General features: G+C 43.9%; 1 protein-coding gene across 2 annotated transcripts in view; it reads left to right on the top strand.

The window, feature by feature from the left end:
- PTPRN2 (protein tyrosine phosphatase receptor type N2) overlaps window positions 1-20,331 on the top strand; it is a 2,289,968-nt gene that overhangs the window by 817,823 nt on the left and 1,451,814 nt on the right. For both annotated transcript variants that reach the window (XM_086941498.1, XM_086941499.1), the window contains exon 3: window positions 7,474-7,587. In XM_086941498.1, the coding sequence (XP_086797624.1) occupies window positions 7,474-7,587 (114 nt within the window). The remainder of the gene's footprint in view (window positions 1-7,473; window positions 7,588-20,331) is intronic.

Genomic DNA, 20,331 nt, shown 5'->3' with positions numbered 1-20,331 from the left:
TGTACGTGCAAATCCTGCATTGCCAATCCCTGGTGAGTTGCAGCTACTACTGCTGAAACAAGGCCAATTGAGGCAGACAGGCCTCAAGGGCAGGACCAGCCATAGCACTGTTGGTCTCCTGTGCATTAATGTTTGTTAGTGCCCCCCAATGACCACCTCTGCCATGGATTCCCTCACTACCGCCCTTTAACTGTGCCCCCCCCAAGTCTCCATAACCACTCTTTCTCAGGTGCATTTAATTTACCTTATAAACTGCAAGTAACAAAATGATCTCTCTGACAAAAGCAGTAGTCCACTGACCTATTCACATTATGTGCACTTTGTGATCTGCATGGCGCATGTTCTTTGCAGCCGGTACATTAACCCTTTGAGCTACCTTTCCATGAGTCAAAACTTCCACTAGACAAAATTCTGATCTCTCTCTAGGAAGAAGATTAATCTCCAGCGTCATCATGACATTTTTATTGTTGCCGAAAAGTGCTGGAGACCAGGAAGAAGGCAGCAAGCGTTTTTAAAACCATAATATACTTGCAAACATGATGCCTCCACCTAAAGCCAGTACCCGGTGCGGTCACACTGGTTTCACCGCCCTAGAGCTGGCCCTTCTCAAGGGTCCTGTGACTGTTGTTTTAGGGTGTGCTACTTCATAGGCCTTCCCGCAAGCCTGGAGGTGAACTTCAGTATGGATAGTGGTGGACACGCCTTGAAGGTTTACCCTTCACTTGTCATGCTAGGGGCCACCTGCTTGTGCGAAAGACACCAGGACTTCTAAGGTGTTGGGAAGCCTTCTAGGGTCTAGCATGTGATTGTGCTCTCACAGGAGCGTGGTCTGGTGGACTGTTTATTAAGGCTGAACCTAGTTCCCAGTTCCAAATTCAGCAGCTCTGACCATAGTGCCACATCCTCTCCCCCACTGAACACCGTACTGCCCCACTGAGAAAACCTCCCACTGTCTTCAACTACAACCCAATTGTTACCCGCTATAAACACCTGGATGCAGCTCAATTTAAATTATGCACTAGACAGGAGAAATATGCGGCCTACAAAAAAAAAGTAACAACATCCTGGAAAAAGCAAACACTTATAGGGAATGCAAAAATTTAGCAAACCATGGGAAATGTAAGCAGGAACAACATGGTTACCTTAATGCTTTTACACTACCTATTCAGTAATCAGTGAGTGCTTTTGCCTGAAAAGTTAATGACACAAATACAGGCCCCTGAATGGACCCATTCCAATGACCATTGCTTATATCCTTACAAAACGTAAGCAGTATGGTAAAAAGACCACATCCCTGGACGCAGAGCCGCAGCACACATTTTGTTTTCCAATCCACACATTGCAGTACCTCCAGGATTGGTGCGCTAGTTCCAAGTCCAGGGAAAACAAAGACAAGGAAACAAAAATAGCGCTTCACTGGCAAACTCTGTAAAAGTGGCGCTAATGTGTTTCAGTGTGAATAAAATCAGTTTTGCCAGTTTGCTACCACTCTGTCTTACTTTATTTAGTTATTTATCTATTTTTCATATTTTTAGCCTTTTACTCCTAATGCTGCACTTTGGAATTAAAATGCAACATTTCCAGCAAAAGCGTCTCTTTTTTGGATCCATTTCACAGGGAAGCAAATAAAAGAAAGGAGAGGAAAGAGAGTGAGAACCCCGTCTTGAAGTCATGGTTTTCATGGGTGTCCCCAGGGGGGGCAAGGAGGGTCGCTCCAGGGGGGGGGCAAGCGCCCCTCCTTGCCCCCCCCGCGGACGCCCATGATTGACCCTACTCCAATAGGAGCATTCCAGCCTGAACTGCCAGGCCATCTCTCCCTCAAATCGAACACAAACAACCCAAGACCGGTTTCTCTCTTATTAGCGCTCAACAATCAGGTATAACTTGGTTCCAGTGGCACAGTGTGCTCAAGACCAATGTCTGGGCATACCTGGCTTTGTAAGCTCCCAGTTCTTGCCACCATTTTATATTATTTAAGCCATTAGTAAGGCCTTATTTCATTTTGGTAGATGCAGTCCCTACACCTAACATCATATATACATTGCTCTTATTCTTATCCGTGCCGGTAACAATAATCAAATAATAATTCAGGAGCATGAATGACTCTATTACTTACTGGTAATCTTCATTAGTATGATTCATAGTCCTCCTCGTCCCAGTCATAAACAGCAAGGAGGGGGCACCCCCTTTGACAAAGGTGTATGCCATCCCCTGGGTCAAATACCTTGTTTACATGCAGACTTCTTTTATTTCTATGAACAGTATAAATAGGTCCCTACCCTTCCACCCATCCTATAATACCAAGTCAAACTTAATTAGAGGTGCAGAACGGGATGGAGGGAGGGTTGTGGTCTGGGATGAGAAGGACTACGAATTGGTGTAATGAAGATTACCAGTAAGTAGTAGAGTCATTACCCCATCATCTTCATCCTCCTTGTCCCAGACCCAAACAGTGAGGATGTAGCAAGCGACTAAAACATGGATCATCAACAAATGATGTTCAACCCACAATTTATTTTAACAGCAATTACCTCAATGGTATTTTAAAACTATTGCACCAAAAGCACCCACTGAACCAGACAGATCTAACCTATTGTGTATAGCAAAAGTTTGACAAGATGACCAAGTGGCAGAATGACATAATTCATGTGCAGACACTTTTCCTAGTTCTGCTCAAGATGCTGTCACCACCTGAGTGGACCGACCCTGAACTTTTAATGGAGTGGTTTCACCAAGAGATTTATAAGCCTGGGATATAGCTTGTCACACCGTTATGCTGAGTGTCTGAGTTCATACCTTGTTACCCTTGTTGGTGGACCCATATGACACCAAGAGGGATTTGGTTGTCCTAAACTTGTTTGTCCGGCCCAAATAAATAGTCAAAGCTCTTTTGACATCCAAAGAAGATGGAACCTCACTATCTTAATCCGCAGGGAAAACGGGAAGGACCACCTCTTGTGCCAGATGAAAAGATGAACGGACCTTGGGAATTAATTTGAGATCCATTCTCAGGACAACTCTATCTAGAAAGAACTAACAATATGGAAAATGAGCCCTCAAGTCACCCAATTCCCCAAATCTCTTAGCAGAAGTAATGATCACCAAAAAGGCTGTCTTGGTGGACAACCAAGCTAGATCTGATGATTCTAGAGTTTCAATAGGTTCTATCTGCAAACCTCTCAAAACAACTGAGCGATACTATGAAGGAATTGGATGTGTAGTGGTTGTACATTTCCTCTGAACCCCCACAGCAACCTGGAGACCAATGGGGAGACAGGAGAGGCACTGATGGCCGCCCATTGAGAAGACAAGGTGGAGAGGGCTAGTCCCTTTAAAAAAACATCCCTCAGAAATTCCAAAATCTGGAAGGAATCAATGGATATGGGATTAAGATGTCTGGAATCGACCACTCAAAGAGAGAACTCTAGCGCTTCTTGTATGAGTCTAATGTAGATGGCTTGCTCAATGCCTGAATATCGAGAGCAACCAACCTTTAGCAACCATGCTGCTCCAAGCCTACCCTTTCAAATTCCAAGCCCTCAATTTGAGATGTCGTAATTGGATGCCTGGAAGAGCAGGAAACTGAAGTGGTGGAGGCTGAAGGGATAGATAGACATATCCCCCTTTGGGGAAACTCATCAAGATTGGGAACCAAAGCTGCTGTGACTACATGGGTCACAATGCTCCTCTCCTCGCAAATCTTCTGCAGCACCGTCGGGAGAAGGGGAATAGGAGGAAATGCATACAGTCTCCATGGAGGCCAAGGAATTGAAAACTCATTGATTACCCAGACATGGGGACACCAAGTTTCTGAACAGAAGCTGTGAAGAATCGCTTTGTGGGGCGATGTGAACACGTCGATCCAGGGCCTGCCGAACAGTGCACATACTTTATTTAACTTCCTCACTGACAGGTGATACGTAATGGAAGAAGGCATGTTCTGACCGAGACTGTCAGTCCTGAAATTCATTTTCCCCTGGAAATGCCCTGATGCCAAGGCTAGAAGGTGAATCTCTGCCCTAGTGAAAATTTGATTCATAACCAGATTTAGCTTCCAGCTCTTTGTACCCCCTTGACGGCTCAAGTAGCACAATGTCACCTGGTTGTCTGTACTTACAGCCTCATCCCTGCCCTCCAATTGTGAAGCAAACGTGACTGCCATACTGATGCTAGCTCCCTATAATTAGAAGACTAACTGACTTCCCATGATGGCAAGTGACCTTTCCCTTCCTGTTTCCCAAGGGCTGCTCCCCAGCCCCAGAGGCTGGCATTCATAGTGACCTGTCTCAGGGACGGGGGTGCATAGGAACGCCCTTTGACAAATTGCTGGACACTAGCCACCAATTCAGATGACGGCGAATCTGAGGTGTCACTGGGATTAAGTGATCATAGTTTGGAGAATATAGCGACTAGTGAAGCAGGATATGATTCACTAAAGGCTTGAGATAGAACCGCGCCAATGGAACTACGATCATTGTGGCTGCCTTTAATGCTTGCACTTTGAGACCTGCTCTTGCCGACAGTTTGGTTTGCTGTTTGAGATGATTGATCGCATCTTGGAGAACAGCAATGCTTGAGCTGGGAAGAAACACTCGACTGAAGATGGTATTGAACTGGGCTTCAATGAACAGTCTGTCTTGTGATGGATGCAGCTGAGACTTTGGAAAATGTATGATGAAAACCAGTTTCTTCAGTGTCGCAGTCACCACCTGTACATGCTCCTGAGCCTTTAAAAAAGAAGAAGCAGATAATGGCCAGTCATCAAGGTATGGAAATATAGAAATGCTCTGTAAATGCAAAACAGCTACAACAGGAGCATGTACCTTTGAAAACACCCTGGGAGATGTCAATAAACCAAAGGTACAACATGGAACTGAAAATGCTAGTTGCCAACAGCAAAACAAAGAAATCTTTTCCTGGCTAGATGAACTGGGACATGAAAGTCGTGTAAATCCAAAGTGAAAAGGACAGAATTAAGGACTGAATTAAAATCATTTTGAAATGTTCCACCAAAACATACTTGTTGAGTACCTTGAGGTTCAACACAGGATGTAATCTCTCATCGGATATCCAGGACCCTCCTGTTCATAATGCATTCCTCCCACTGAGGACAGAACCGACCTAACCTTGCCTCCCGATAGTCATTTCTGTGATTGGATTTGACTATCCTGACTGGTTGGTTGGCCATTGATTCTAAACGCGTCCCCCCTCACCTCCGACCATGTGCCCTACCTTGAAAGGAACGTCTCTTCTGTGCCTCTTGAAAAGATTTCTTAGTTACCAAGAACTTCTTCTCTTCCACAAGCTGAAAAAGGCTTACGAATTTTCTTCTCCTCTGCGGCTTTCTGAATCATCTGATCTAATTCTGGACCAAAAAGCTTCTGTCCCATAAAAGAACGTTTTTGGTTCAAAGATCTCTGACTGTATCCAAGGTATCCTTGGATACAATCTCTGGCCTGCTACTACAGCCCGAGCAAATGATGATGTGGCCCTAAGACTATAAAATGTGATAACAAAGAGGAACTGGGCAAGGTGTTCCATGTTAGATAACAGGGCTGTAGTGTTCTTGTTACTCTGCACAATGTCATACAATGTTTGTAAGTCCTTTAGCAATGTCTGAGTGACCTAGGCTGCATACGTCTGATAGAGATATTTGTGGCTGAATATGATCTTTTTAAAGATGCCTCTACCTTCTTGTCTACCACCTCAGAAAAAGTGTAGCATCTTCTGAGGCTAATCTTGATGTAGAAGCCATAGATGCCAACATGGTATTCAGTTTTGGTGTTTTATGGAACTGTTCATCAAAAGTCTATAATAAGGTGTCTCTTATTAAGAAAATGAGGAATAGATTGTTTGTCAAGATCCTTCCACTCTTTATGGAGCATAATCTTCATGACGTTGTGCAGGGGTAAGTCATCCACTTCCACATCACTATAATGGGCATAGAACCTATCCTCTTGTCTAGGTGTCTTTTCAAAGCCCAAATCTCCTGAATATGTCTTAAGAGGTTTTCCAGCTGTGGGCCTTGCATATATTTGCATCATTATGATCAAGTTTTTGCTTGTTTGTTAACAGACTGGCCAAAGTGAAAGCACCAGCCTCCTTAATTAAGGCCTGAACCTCAACAGGGGAAATCTGCAGAACTTCTTCATCTTCTTCAGGTTGTCCTACAACCTGCTCAACAAAATGCTCCATACGAGCTGCCTTATTGCCCCACATATTGAAAAACTGGTACGCGATGCACTAGGACGTGTCCTTCCTATTTATATACTGTTGCAGAGTGACCAAATCTTGCGAGATTTCGGCACCCAAAAGCAGTTATAGATAGAACGCTAAGCAGCTCCCCCTCGGCCTGAGCTCCAACGCCAGAAGCACCCCCTTCCCTGCCCAACACATGGACGGGGAGCATGTCAGAAGTGAAAAAGTTCCTTCCATCCTGTGTCAAAGAACCCAACAAGTAAGGATTATAACATTGTTTCATATAAACAAATATGGCTTAGCTCTTTTCCTGAGGATAGTAAAAATACAGGATGGGTGGAAGGAGGGGTTAGCTATGTATACTGTTCATAGAAATAGAAGAAGTCTGCATGCAGACAAGGTCTTTGACCCCGGCGTGATATATACCTCTGTTGGAGGGGGAGTTGCCTCCACATTGTTTAAGTCTGGGACCAGGAGGACAAAGAGGAGGGGGTAATACATCTTTTGAACAAGTGTCTTGAAAGCAACAAAACTTTCTCTGATTGAGTTATCACTTATCAGCCGTCAGTCAATAGATGGTATGTAATTAGGTCTCTGTAAAGATTAAATGTAACTGGGGTATTGTGCAAAATTTTCACCTTTGTAACTGTGTGAGTTGGCAAAGGTTGTGCACTTGTGTTGACCTGTGCTCATTTGTAAAATTTCCAATAAGAAAAAGACCAATGTAAATTCCTGTGCAAAATGAGTTTGCAGCTTTTTTCTTCAGCAGAATCGTCTTTGCCCCGGATTCCCACACTTTACTTATAAAAAACTTAATAAAGTTCTCAAAGTTGACGAGAGTGGAAGTGGAGTTACTGCATTTTCACACTCCTAATTGCAAATGGATGGCGACTAGCCATGACAAAGCTGTCCAACCAGTGTATGTGTCACATGCTTAGAATGTATGTATTGTGTTATGAATTGACAATTTCGCTCTATTTTTGAAGAACAGTTCCATCTGATTTACCAACTTGCAGTTTCCCCAGCAGCCTCTTTAAGGCCACTTTCCTCTTAATGAGTTTTCCAGAATGACTCTCCTTTTTCCCCTAAGCCCTGTTGTGTAGTATATATTAGAGTATGGAAAAAAAAGGTATAATTCAGTATCAAGGCATCTGAGCTCAATTATTTTTTGTCCCACATGGGTTTGTAAGATGCACCTTAATGCATTATTGCTTCCTTTATGTATATTAGCTTTTAATATGACACCCTTTTTTGCTCTCCTTTTCCTCCATACAGATGGAGTTTTTGGAAGATGTCAGCGGGTTCCGGTGATAGACGTTTTTAAATACGAAGTTTCACCGCCTGTTCTCCAGCGCCTCAGGGCCATCCTACAGAAGCTTTCGCAAAGAGGTGAGTTTTGTCAGTGCTTTTATGCTAACCTTTTTTTATAGAGTGATTTCTAAGAAACATTCAACTAGGGTGCCATGAAAGAGCTTACCAGGTATCCATTCATACTGGAGCACAAAAAGATGCTTCAATGTAATGCATTATTGGTGAAATACAGAAGAGATCACAAACCATGTATGGTCCAATTTGTAATGACGTTGATGCGAAGTGAAAGTGCCCAGTGACCCAAATGGTCAGGCACTAGGACCGGCCCGAGTGAGGGACGAGGGCGGGCGGAAAGGGAGGAGCTGGGGAGGCCAAGTGGGCAGGAAAGGGCAGTGAGCTGTTGGGATTTGAAGAAGGAGGACAGATAATAAGGAAGGTCCCTGACCCTACCACACTGTGTCCGCCTGAGTTCTTGGGCTCAACTGAGGACGCCCTGCGACTAAGAGTGATAGAAGGTTGTCTCCCTGAGCCACTGAGACGCAAGTTACTCAAGAGAAGCTATACTTTGGAAGACTTCATAGAGATGACGAGAGTGGATGAACAAGCTGACGAACACGCGAAGAAAATGGAAACCGGGAAAAGTGAGAGACGTGAACAAGTCTTCAGGATGCAGTCGCGACAAGAGCACAGAAGGTCTCCACCACAAACTCGCTCCTCCAGATCAAAGAGACATCACCACCAGTCAAACAAAGGACACAAAAACACGAGTCACGTGAAGGGACGATCAGACAGACAACTCAAATGCTACAGATGCAGATACGACTTCCCGCATGCAGATGCATGCCCAGCACTAGGACAACAGTGCCGAAAATGTGGCAGAGACAACCATTTTGAAAGCATGTGTGGGGCAGTACCGAAGAGTGACCATGAGGAAAGACACAGGCGACATCCACCTTCAAACAGTCGTCATCATGTCAGAGCAGTCCAGGATAGACGAGACTCATCCTCTGGGTCGTCACAATCTAGCTGCCGCTCCTGCAGGACATGTCAATCTCATCAGGAGAGCACATAGTAGCATATGCCAGTAGAAGTCTGACGGACACAGAGAGAGCATATTCACAGCCAGAAAAAGAAAGCCTGGCTGTTGTCTGGGCATGTGAACACTTCCACATTTTCATTTTTGGAAAACACTTTACACTGATAACTGACCATCAATCTCTGATCACAATATTTGGAAACCCGCGAGCAAAAATGCCACCGAGAATAGAGCGATGGGGCCTACGGCTCCAAGAGTACACCTATACCATAATCCACAAGCCAGGAAAAGATGCAAACCCTGCAGACTACATGTCCCGACACCCCATCAGATCCAACAAATCAGAACTATCAATCGCGGATGTATACATTCACTTTGTAGTGAACCAAGCGAGGCCTCCGGCCGTTCCACTAGAGGCCATTTGCGAAGCGACGCAAATGGATGCCACCCTGCAAGAGGTGAAACGTCTGATCCCAACTAACAGCTGGAGACACACGCCAAGCAATGGACAAAACAACCAAGAGATGGCGGCATTTAAACATGTCCACGAAGAACTGTCGATAGCAGCAAATGGTCTCATCTTACGAGACACCAGAATAATGATCCCACAGCAACTCAGACAAGGGGTCATCAACCTAGCACATGAGGGACACCGGGGCATAGTAGCCACAAAAAGAGCACTCCGTGAAAGAGTCTGGTTCCCAACACTAGACCTGATTGTGGAGACGACCTTGAAGGACTGTCCGCAATGTCAACTAGTAAGTCGTCCGGACCCCCCTGCACCACTACAAATGTCTCCACTGCCGGAGGGCGTCTGGCAACACATTGCCATTGACTTCTTTGGGCCAATCAAATCGGGCCAATACGTCCTGGCCATCATGGACGAGTACTCCAGATTCCTCATCGCACAAATGTGCACATCCACGAGAGCATCGTGTGTCATACCGATCCTAGAGGAGGTCTTTGCTGCATGGGGCATTCCCCCAGTGGTGAAGTCAGACAATGGGCCTCCATTCAACAGCCATGACTTTGCTGACTTTGCCCAGCACTTCAACTTCACACACCGCAAGATCACACCACTATGGCCACAGGCCAACGGAATGATCGAACGCTTCATGGCCACGATCAAGAAGACCATCCAGCAAGCAGAACTCACCGGAAAGAGCCTTCAGACAGCACTCGACGAGGTATTGCGGGCATACCGAAACACGCCTCATTCCACCACAGGCAAATGTCCTGCCACTCTCATGCTAGGACGCCCAGTGCGCACCAGAATACCAATGATGAATATGGCAGCGCACAAACTGTATTGCGACTCTGATCATGAGGAGATCGCAGACAGAGACAAGAGAAAGAAGGAAAGAATGAAAGACTATGCCGATGAGTGGCGTCATGCTGCTCCCTCTCAAATCCAAGAGGGAGACTGGGTGCTGGCATGACAAGAGCGATTCAGAAAAGGGGGTGGTGATGAACAGAGTGTCTGAATTAAGCAGACCACTCTTACCCAGTCCAAAGATCAGGGCTTGATCCATCACCGTTATTTATCTCACTGCACCATCCCAGCTCAGAACCTGGCTATATGCAAATCAGTCTGTCCCTGGCCCAATGCATCATGGGAACAGGGCAGACTAAACTACCAAGCCAATTCTTCACCAGAAAGGAGACAAGCTACCGGGGACCGGTTTCTGGCATTTCAGCCGTCGTCGGCCCGGCTTGCTTGAATCCTGATGGTGCAGTGATTGCCAATACCATGAAGTTCCACTCAAAGTGATACATCAAAAAGGAACCATGATCACCGCAGAAACCGACGGGCAAAGACTTACTAGGAATGTGACGTGCTTCAAGAAGTGCGGACCCAAGGTCAAAGAGCTACTGACCAAACCGAAACTGGAGCCGGGAGACCCAGAGACACTGCCAACTCACAGTCAGTCATTGATGGATACTGTTGATGAGAATAAGCGTGACAGCCCCAATCTCCAATCACGCCCCAGACGTGTGATCACGAAACCGTCTCGCTTTATCGAAGAATTCTAAAGACAAAAAACTATTTGCTGTTTGCTGTGGTGTATATTGTTTTGTTTTCATTTATTGACAGAGGGGGGAGATGTAATGACGTTGATGCGAAGTGAAGGTGCCCAGTGACCCAAATGGTCAGGCACTAGGACCAGCCCGAGTGAGGGACGAGGGCGGGCGGAAAGGGAGGAGCTGGGGAGACCAAGTGGTCAGGAAAGGGCAGTGAGCTGTTGGGATTTGAAGAAGGAGGACAGATAATAAAGAAGGTCCCTGACCCTACCACACTGTGTCCGCCTGAGTTCTTGGGGCTAGACACTACACAATTCACAAACGTTTCTGCCTACCTAAGTGTTAAACAGCTATTAGGATTCTGTATATCCCACCCAGAATGTCTGCTAGTAAGGGGCGGTGGCTCCTCGGGAGCGGAGGAGTGACGCCCCACCTGCTGTGAGTGCAGCAGGCAAATACAAAAAATAAAATAGCATGTTAATGCCATTTTATTTATTTGCCACTGCACCGGCTCGCACTATGTAAGGCATGAGGGTGGGGGCAGGGCGTAATCCATAACTGTAGGATGGCAGCACTGGTCTACAGTGCGCATGTCAGATTGGCCAGCTGTCTAGCGATGGTCAGTCTGAGATGTACTCTGTAGATCCAGCAATCCACAAGCTGTGAAACAACGCAGGGATTGCTGGCAATGCCCCCAGCCTCAAAATTAGTGCTGGGTGAGCTGGCTTCCACCAATCCAGCACCTACTGTCACAGCATAAGAGCAGCTCCAGGATTGGTTAGAGATGCTTCCAACAAGCAGGAAGGAAGTCCTTCCTTTCCTTCCTGCTCGTGGAAAGATGAGAGGAGTGCCACAGCGGCAATTCTCCCGAATTTATGGTGAGTCGCACGCCTTTGCGCCTCACCATTTTTTATTTACTGTAGCCGCTACTAGTATTGCAGATTTTCCACTTGTTAGTTTAGTGTTACGGATAGTAACATGGTTTGAGGGGTAGAGGACAAACTGTGTCCTGGTAATGTAAATAGCAACTCAATTTCCATTTTGTGGAAGCTGGAAGCTTAGAGTCACAAGCAGTTGAGATTCCCACTCCATTTGAATACAAGTATCAAAGACAGGAATAAGTGCATAAATTAAATGAAGAGGTCCCCCAAATACTACAAGTGTTCAGATGTTGTATGCGGAAGCTATTTCTTCAAAGAGAAAATATTTTCCCCTTGCCTCTTCACATTTCTGCCCGTCTTAATCATGCAGCTTTTCTGCCCAATGGAAAACCGCTGGTGTATGTACTCCTCAGAATCTGCATATGCCATACATTTCAAGGAATATTTGTAAATCCCCCATTATGTCAGAAGTCCACTCCAAAAATAGGAGGAAACTTACAGAAGTAGATTTCCGGCTTTTTAAAGAAATGCTTCCTGTTTTAGGTGAAAGTGCTGGTTACTCTGTCACACATATGCAGTATAAAATGAATGTATCTTATAGAGGGCTCAGTTACTTCGCAATTTGGTTTACTCTATATTTAGTCACTATCCCTTTAATTATATAATATACACACATACTCCAACAAGATCCCATTACACAACTACCCTCTATGGAGGAACGAAATATACATATTTATGCATATAAGGATTTACAGAAACCTCCATTGATGTTACCTAACACGAATTAAAACTGCAAATCAGGAGAAAAGGATATCGCAACTGAAAGGGTTTCTCTCCTCTGCACAAACCACACAATATTCAAAATAATGGGTCTGAATTGGAAGCCCATTTTTTAACTTAAATTTAGGTGTGCAGCGTCTTGATTTATGCGTTTAAATCTATCTTTGGCACTTGTATAAAGATTTAAGTACAACAGGGCTCCATTCATGAAAATGTTCTAATCCGTAAATGGATTTTCTGCCATATACCTCTTTGAAGTCTGTCAGAAATGTACAAACAGATAGGCATAGCATATGTTTACTACTGAAGATGTAATTCCCATGGCTGTTGAGACATCCACAGATATAACTCCTATGCAAAGGGTTATAAGGGAGTGTTTGGAGCCATTGTTTGCTTTGGAAGCTTCAGAAAGCCTATAAACATCTTTTTGTGGGTATTCCCGTACTCCGAACTAACCTTTTCCCACTCTTGAAATGGTCAGACTGAGACTTACTCTCCTTCCAGAATGGGAAAGGGAATGAATCCACTCCAGATTGCTATGGGATTGGGGAAGTGCCTGCCTTCTAAGAAAATGATTCCCCGTAGAGGAAAACATGTTCATTTGAAAAAGGAGGTTCCATTCCCCCGTGTGAAACTCAATGCTTTGCAGAATTATACACAAAAAGATAAGACGCCATGGGACATGTCTGCCAGTGCTCAATTTGTAAAACTATAACTGCTAGTGCCCAAGGCCAGTGCTGTCGAAGATCGGGCTGTTGAATACCAAGGCTGTGTAGTCATGATTCCACCCCAAGTCTCTTTAATGCATCACCCTACCCTCCCGGCCCACTTCTCTCACTCTTGCTGGTTCCATTTCATGCCTGCTTTCTCTCTTTGTCACTGTTTTTCCATTTTGCTATACCTCTTTCTCCCCCCTTTGTAGTTTTTCTCTCTTTTAAGCTAGATCACAGGCTGTTTGGAAACAATAAGTGCCAGTCCCCAAAAATAAGTGCCAGTGGCTCCACCTGCAACTGCTGACAAAAATTAAGCACTGCATGTCCCATCACATTTCCAACAATATGTCTGGAAACCTGCATCTGTCATAGCTTTCCATGCGTACTACTCCGAGTGTGCCTTGGGCACAGATGCAAATTTCAGCCAGTATTTTTACTTTTTTCCATGAATTTGGCACACATACATTGGAAAGATTGGACAACATCAACTTCAAGCAGCTGGTCACAGACCCCATGCACAAAGCAGGACACATGCAGGACCCTATCGACAAGATTAGATACAGCCACAACTCGGAACTCACCTGGTCAGACCACTCGATCATACAATTCACCCTTGCCAGACCTCCCTGCATTGCCCCAACCACCACAGAGCCCCCTTCCACAGCTGGACCATGGTCACTCAGCAAAAATAGCCCAACGCCCTCTGCACCACACATCTTAACGTCACCACCAAACTGGAGCAGACAGTACAGAACTTCAATGACTGGATCACCAACGTTGCTGACCGAGTTGCTCCAACCAAACCAGCCAGCTCACCACTATCCCCAACGCCTCAATAACCACATCCACCTGCCCCAATGCCTGGAAACCTGAGAGGTCAGACCCTCTCCTCAAACGACCTACTTTACCCTTTCCAATCAGGCTTTAGAGCCAACCACAGCACCAAGACTGATCTGAATGCTTCAACTGACGACATCTGCACCCTACTCGACAGAGGAGAATCCATCGCCCTGATCCTGCTTGACCCTTTCCAGCCTTCGACACCATCTACCACCCCGCACACATTGATCAACTAATGAATTACAGGTGATTCTCTCAGATGTATGGCATCCTTTCTCACTGGGCGCACCCAGAGATTCCCCTCCCTCCCTTCACCTCGTAAGCAAAGCACACTATCTGCAACATCCCCCAAGGCTCATCCCTCAGCCCACCCCTCTTCAACGTCTACATGACTCCACTCACAGACATCGTCAAATCACACAACATCAATATCATCTCCTACACTGACTATACACAGCTCATCCTCCCTCTTGCAGCGAATCCCACCTTGATGAAGACTAACTTCCACAACTGTATGAAGAATGTCTCAGCCTGGATGAAGGGCAACTTCCTGAAGCTCAACGTGAAAAAAACGGAAGCTCTGATCTTCAGCAGATACACCACCCTCTGTAACGACTCCTGGTGGTTTTCAGAACTCACCCCACGTCGAAAGACCACATCCGCAACCTCAGCATCACCCTGAAAAGCAAACTTCCTGAAACGGCAGGTCAATGACGTCTAGTCAGGCTGCTTCCATACACTTCACATGTTCTGCAAAGTTTTCAAGTAGCTCGCTATCAGCACCAGGAAGACAGTGACGCAGGCCCTCATCACCAACAACTGGACTACAGAAATTCACTCTATACAGGCACCACCACCAAACTCATGCAAAGACTCCAGGCGATCCAGAACGCAGCCTCCAGACGTATTCTCAACCTGCCCAAGAGAACCCACGTCACACAGCACCTGAAGGACCTCCACTGGCTCCCGGTCCAGAAGAGATGCCAATTCAAGCTCCTGACCCACGCCTACAAAGCCCTCTATGACCACGGACCCACCTACATGAACCACCGCCTGCATTTCCACTGATGTACTAGGAACATCCGCTTCACACACCTCGTCCTCGCATTGATACCTCACATATGCTGCTGCCGCTCCGGAGGACGCCGCTTCTACCATCTCGTTGCCACAGCCTGGACTGCCCTTCAGACTGTACCCTTGCTGACCCACTTCAGGAAGGGGTTCAAGAACTGACTCTTCATCTGATACCTGCCTGCTGCACGTGCCTGGATACCCTCTCAGGTGACAAGCGGTGCGTTACAAGTGGCTTCATTGATTGACATTCTTCATGTGAGTAAATATTCTTCAAGCGACTGGGAACGAGCTTTCCAGGGCAAGAGTGTCTTGGGAATTGTGTGCACAGTTACAAAGAAAAGTGTGTTTGATCAAAAACTATTACACATTAGATTTCCTACCTGGAAATCTTTCGAATTGTATTCCTGGCAAGTGGAAGATTAAGCCAATTCTGGTACAGAGTAGGGAAAGGGGAGCAAACCTTACCAAAGTGGTTTGAGATGTAGGGGAATCTTTTCTCAGTTGAGTTAAAAGAAAACAGAAGTTTTAAAGTTGGATTGTATATTTACACATGCAATGATTCTTTTGCATTATCGTAAATGTAATTTACAAAAGAAAACCAGCAATGTGGTTGGTAACCTACTACTGTCACAACTTCCCAGGCATATTTCTGAATTCCTAGGTGAATTCCAAAAATGTTAGAAATGTCCCTCGAATGTGGAAGGAAACCTACGAGGCTACATTTCTAACTTTTTTCGGTGCATAAAATTCAGTGTGCACTGGGGAAACACAAGCGAATGTTTAAAATCCTACCCGTCATCCAATTCAATTACTCAGAGTCTTACAATTTTAATCCTTCCAAGTGGGTGTATCTTAATAGGATAAAAATACTTACTTAAAAATTGGGAGTCTTGAGATGCCATGCGAACAGCAAAGGGCACATGACCAGCCAGTGGAGAGACAGGACAGAAGCACATTCCAAGGTCCTACTGCAACTTCATTAAGGTGTGGGGAGTGGGTAGTGATGGCAATTTAAATGGTTGAAAATTACCATTTAAACATCTTCACAAACTAATATAAGCAGCCTCAAGTTTATCTTGTAATATAACTTTATTTCTTTACAAAATGTTGTACTATCACTCAATAGTATGCTTTCAAAAATAATCAATGGACTTGCTACTTACCCCCACCACACACGCGCGATCTCGGAAACACGCTTCTGCTGACAAGCCTTTACAATGCACAGTATAAACATTACATGTTGTCTTACATTGGATGTTTGGTATATGGATCTTTATCATGAACAGTTGCGCTTGCTTAGAGCAAAGCTGAGCTCCTGTTTTTAGGCACTTGGTGGCATATTATCAAGAAACAGTGTTAAAATTATCGCCGCTTTAGCAGCAGCGATAATGGGCTTAATCATACGACCTTGAGAATTCCAATAGAAGCTCATGTTCTGGTGTTAACATGGACTTCTATTGGAATTCTCTACGGCATATTACCAAGCCCATTATCGCTGTTTCAGCTGTAGTTTCCTGCAGCTAAAGCGGTGATAATTTTAACGCCGTTCCTTGATAATATGCCCCTTTCTCTTTCTAAGAGGACTTCAGATTTCTCAGGGTTAGTGTATAATGTTAGCCAGCAGAGAACAACAGAAAGGGACAACCTCTGCTCACTGTTTCCGAACGGAGTAGAATGTAGATTAGAGGTGGGTGAGCCAACAAATTAACGAGGAGAGCCGAGCCACAGCCGAACCAAGGGTCTAGCTCGGATCTTAGACCCTGTGCACAAGCCAAGCCAAGCCCTGAAAATGTTTCCTATATAAATCAAAGACCAAACATCACGTAAAATATGATCGTCTCGTCAGAATATTTTCATTCTTTAGCATGCACCGAGAAGTACTTTTGTAAAAGTGATAATTTTTAAGGATGTACCCAGCACAGAGCATCATTCCTTCTATTAAGGCTTTGTTTTGACCTTTGTGTACACCTTTCAAAAGTTTTTATATAGTGTTAACTCAACTCAAAGGTAATGGAGTCAGTAGTGGCTGCTCAGGATCAGAAGCAGTGGGGCAGCAAGGGTGAGAAAAAGGGGGGAAGGGGAATACAAAAATAAGGAAAGAAAAAAAATATATATAAAAGTTTACATATGTGCTGGTGCAGTTGCCTCATTGCCCTCTCCCAATCCTCAACTCCAGGGCTGGTTCACACTGTGAAGGTTCCCAGATGGCAATCCAAGTGTGCTCTCATGCTAGGAATATTATTCCCAGCATGAGAGCAGCGCCAGGATTGGTCTGAGCGGTCTTGTTAGCCACTCAGACAGTGCCTGAGACCTCTGGTTTTTCTCCACCCAACTGTACAACACAGACTGCTGGAGAAATTCTAAGTGCGCATGACTTTTTTTTACATGTAGCACGAAATTGACCAAAAGGCCAAGCACCTTACTGTGACCGGTAATATTACACAAGGTCACATGCATTGTTTATAGGCATGAGGTGATTAAGTGATTTGGCCACGTTCACAGTATGTTGAACCAACGCCGAGACTTGAAACTGGTTCCCCAGTTTTACAGTTGGCAATGCTGACAGTAATGATGATTAAAGCATATAATTCTTTTGCCAAAATTCACAATTTTATATAGTAATGCACATTCATTGAAAACATATTTAAAACCCTTACTTTGTGGTTTTTATTGTGGATCGATGTCCCCTTGTTCTGTATTCATGTCTCGAATAACATTAAGCCATATTTTGATAAACATAATTCCACAATAACCCTTCTAAAAGTGACAATTCTCAATTTTTTGGTTTTACAAAATTAACATTCCTTCTAATACATTCTTATCGATGCCCAGTGCATTTCGGGATGGAGATCCCTTCTTCAGGGGACTCCGTAAACATAAATAATGAAAAGGCTCTCAGACTTTGTAATTTAATATACAGGAAAGAAGTATTGCATAACTGCATTAAATGACTGTGTAAATGGTGAGTTTATGTGAATTAAAGTAAGGTGCTCATTAAGTGCTCATTGAAAAAGTGCACTGAAAGATAGCATCAACACCACCCGACTTAGTGTTCAAAAAATTCTGCAATGCAAATCAAGAGACACTGAAAACATGCTAGCAAAGATATAAAACTGTGTGTAGAGAAAAAAAACGTCCTACGTGCAAATAGTCAAAGATGTTGTGTCGTAGCTGAGATTAGATTGTGATGTTTAAAAATGACCACTTACTTGAAGTAAAGTGTATAAAGCCGCTAGTTGAAATAGGTCCACATATGTGTAAAACGTGATCTACGGAATAATATAGTAAATGTAACTGAAAGAATTCACCCAAACGAACCAAAAAACAACACATGCTGAATGTTCAATACCTTATACTCTAAATCCTTTTGGTTACCGTTGTATGATCAAGCGGCTAAACCTGCATGATACAATTTGGTCAGTGTCTGCAAGAAAAATTAGAATGTATGTAGCTCATATGTATTCACAGTTTACCATGCTACTAATTTAGCCAAATATAATCAAAGATTCTTACTCGAAGAGTGGCAGTGTAAATCTGTCCAGGAAGCATCTCATGTTTAGGGAATTGCTCTGCTCGACCGACATTCCGTGGCCTTAAACCCCGGTTAGAAATAGAAACAGGATTGCAATCGTGAGATACTGTTAACACGCGAATGTGGTGGTCGCCATCTTGTAAGTGTACCAAAGTACTAATGGACTTCATGAGTGTATTGCCAAGACAAAAAACAAATAATGACTGAAAAACACAAAGATAATCGTGAATGCCGTTAAAAGAGTGTCATCCGAATGTGTCCTCAACTGTTGTATGCGAAAACTGTTGCTCGACTAAAGTCCTGTGGCCTTGAACACGGTTAGAGATAGAGACAGGACTGCAAACGTGAGATACTGCTAACGCGCAGATATGATAGTCGTCATCTTGTAAGTGTTACAGAGTACTAATAAACTTCATGGGCATACTACCAAGAATAAAGGTCATAAAGAGGGGTCAACAGAAGGTGGCTGAAAATCAAAAGGATCGCGAATACCGTTAAATAAGTGTCTCAAGTGTGTGCGCAACTGTTGTGTGCAAAAATTGTCATTCTTCAAAGATGAAAGGACAAGAATGTGTCATCAGAAAATGTTAATGCCTCTGGAAATTGCTGTTGCCGTGACAAACTCAAGCACTGTGAAGCGCCGGTGTAAATATATCTTCCAACAGAGCTGAGAGAGTGAGAAATTATCCAGAATAGCAAAAGAAAAAATTGTTAGTGCCCTTATTTCAAAAAAATAAACGGCCATGCACTCTGCTGGATCATAACACTGCACATCATAATTATAGTTCTGCATCATGACTGTGATGATCCAACATGATGCGTGGTTACAGTTAGTTTAAATAATTGTTATGAACCTAATGTTCTAAGTCATGAGTACAATTTCTTATGGCCTCATTATTTTGTCAAATGTATGATGATATCCTCCAATATCATAATCAATTATCATAATACAACCGTATATGACAATCTATTGTTGGTGAACATGCCTTTGTCTCTTCTATGTGTTATAAAAAACAAATCACGTCTATTTTATCATTCAAGCTTGATGGGGTAATTGTATTGAATTTTTTGATCCGCCAAATTTCCCTTTGGGATAACAATTTCGAGTTGTCTCTGTCAGGACTAATTCTTAGCAATTCTAAAATTAAAATTAAGAACCTCAATTAGTCAATCTTGTGTTTGTTTTTAACCAGTGTACCACTAGATTGGAGTGTGTTTTCTGGTTCCGTATCATGCTTTTGTGTTCTGTTATTCTTATTTTAATTTTCCGTTCTGTCTTGCCTATATACATTAAGCTGCAAGGGCATTTGATGATAGACTGCATTTGATGCAGTCTATCACAAATGTTGAGTTACAATCAGCCGAATGTCTCAGTTTCACGAATTCTCCAGTCTGGGGGTGAGTTATAGAATTCCCAACAATGATATTGTTGCCATGTATTCAATGATAGCATTTTTTCCTGCCTGTTTCAGAAACATTCAATTGAAATGCTGACAGTAATGCCACAGTCAGCGTAGAGGGAAAGGATGCAGGAAAAAGCTACATAAAAGCTCAGCTTGTTATAGGTTCGAGTTTCCAACTGGACTTTGATATGAGCCAGAACCAGGCTTCAGGCTCGAGTGTGACTTGAGCTTTCAGATGCTTGCCCACTTCTACCTGGCAGTGAAAAACAATTAAAGTTGTTTTTCACTGCTCTTAGTCCTATTTCTCCCATTAACTAACACAAGGTTACCTTATTACATTTAAAAAGTTCTAACTATAGACTTGGAGAAGATAAGGACATGCTGTTTGCACTCAAATGACTTGTAATTTAAAATCCTCTTTAACCCCTTCCATGCTCATGCAGTACACTGCTTGTGTGCTCATGACGAGCTGAGCTCGTCATGATCCATGGTGTTTAAGACTCCTCAGCACAGGAGGGGAATTGCTGTAGCATTGAACTGG

This window comes from Lissotriton vulgaris, chromosome 10, assembly GCF_964263255.1.
Source record: "Lissotriton vulgaris chromosome 10, aLisVul1.2, whole genome shotgun sequence".
In the NCBI taxonomy this organism is placed as follows: domain Eukaryota; kingdom Metazoa; phylum Chordata; class Amphibia; order Caudata; family Salamandridae; genus Lissotriton; species Lissotriton vulgaris.
This window is presented reverse-complemented; position numbering and strand designations above follow the sequence as displayed.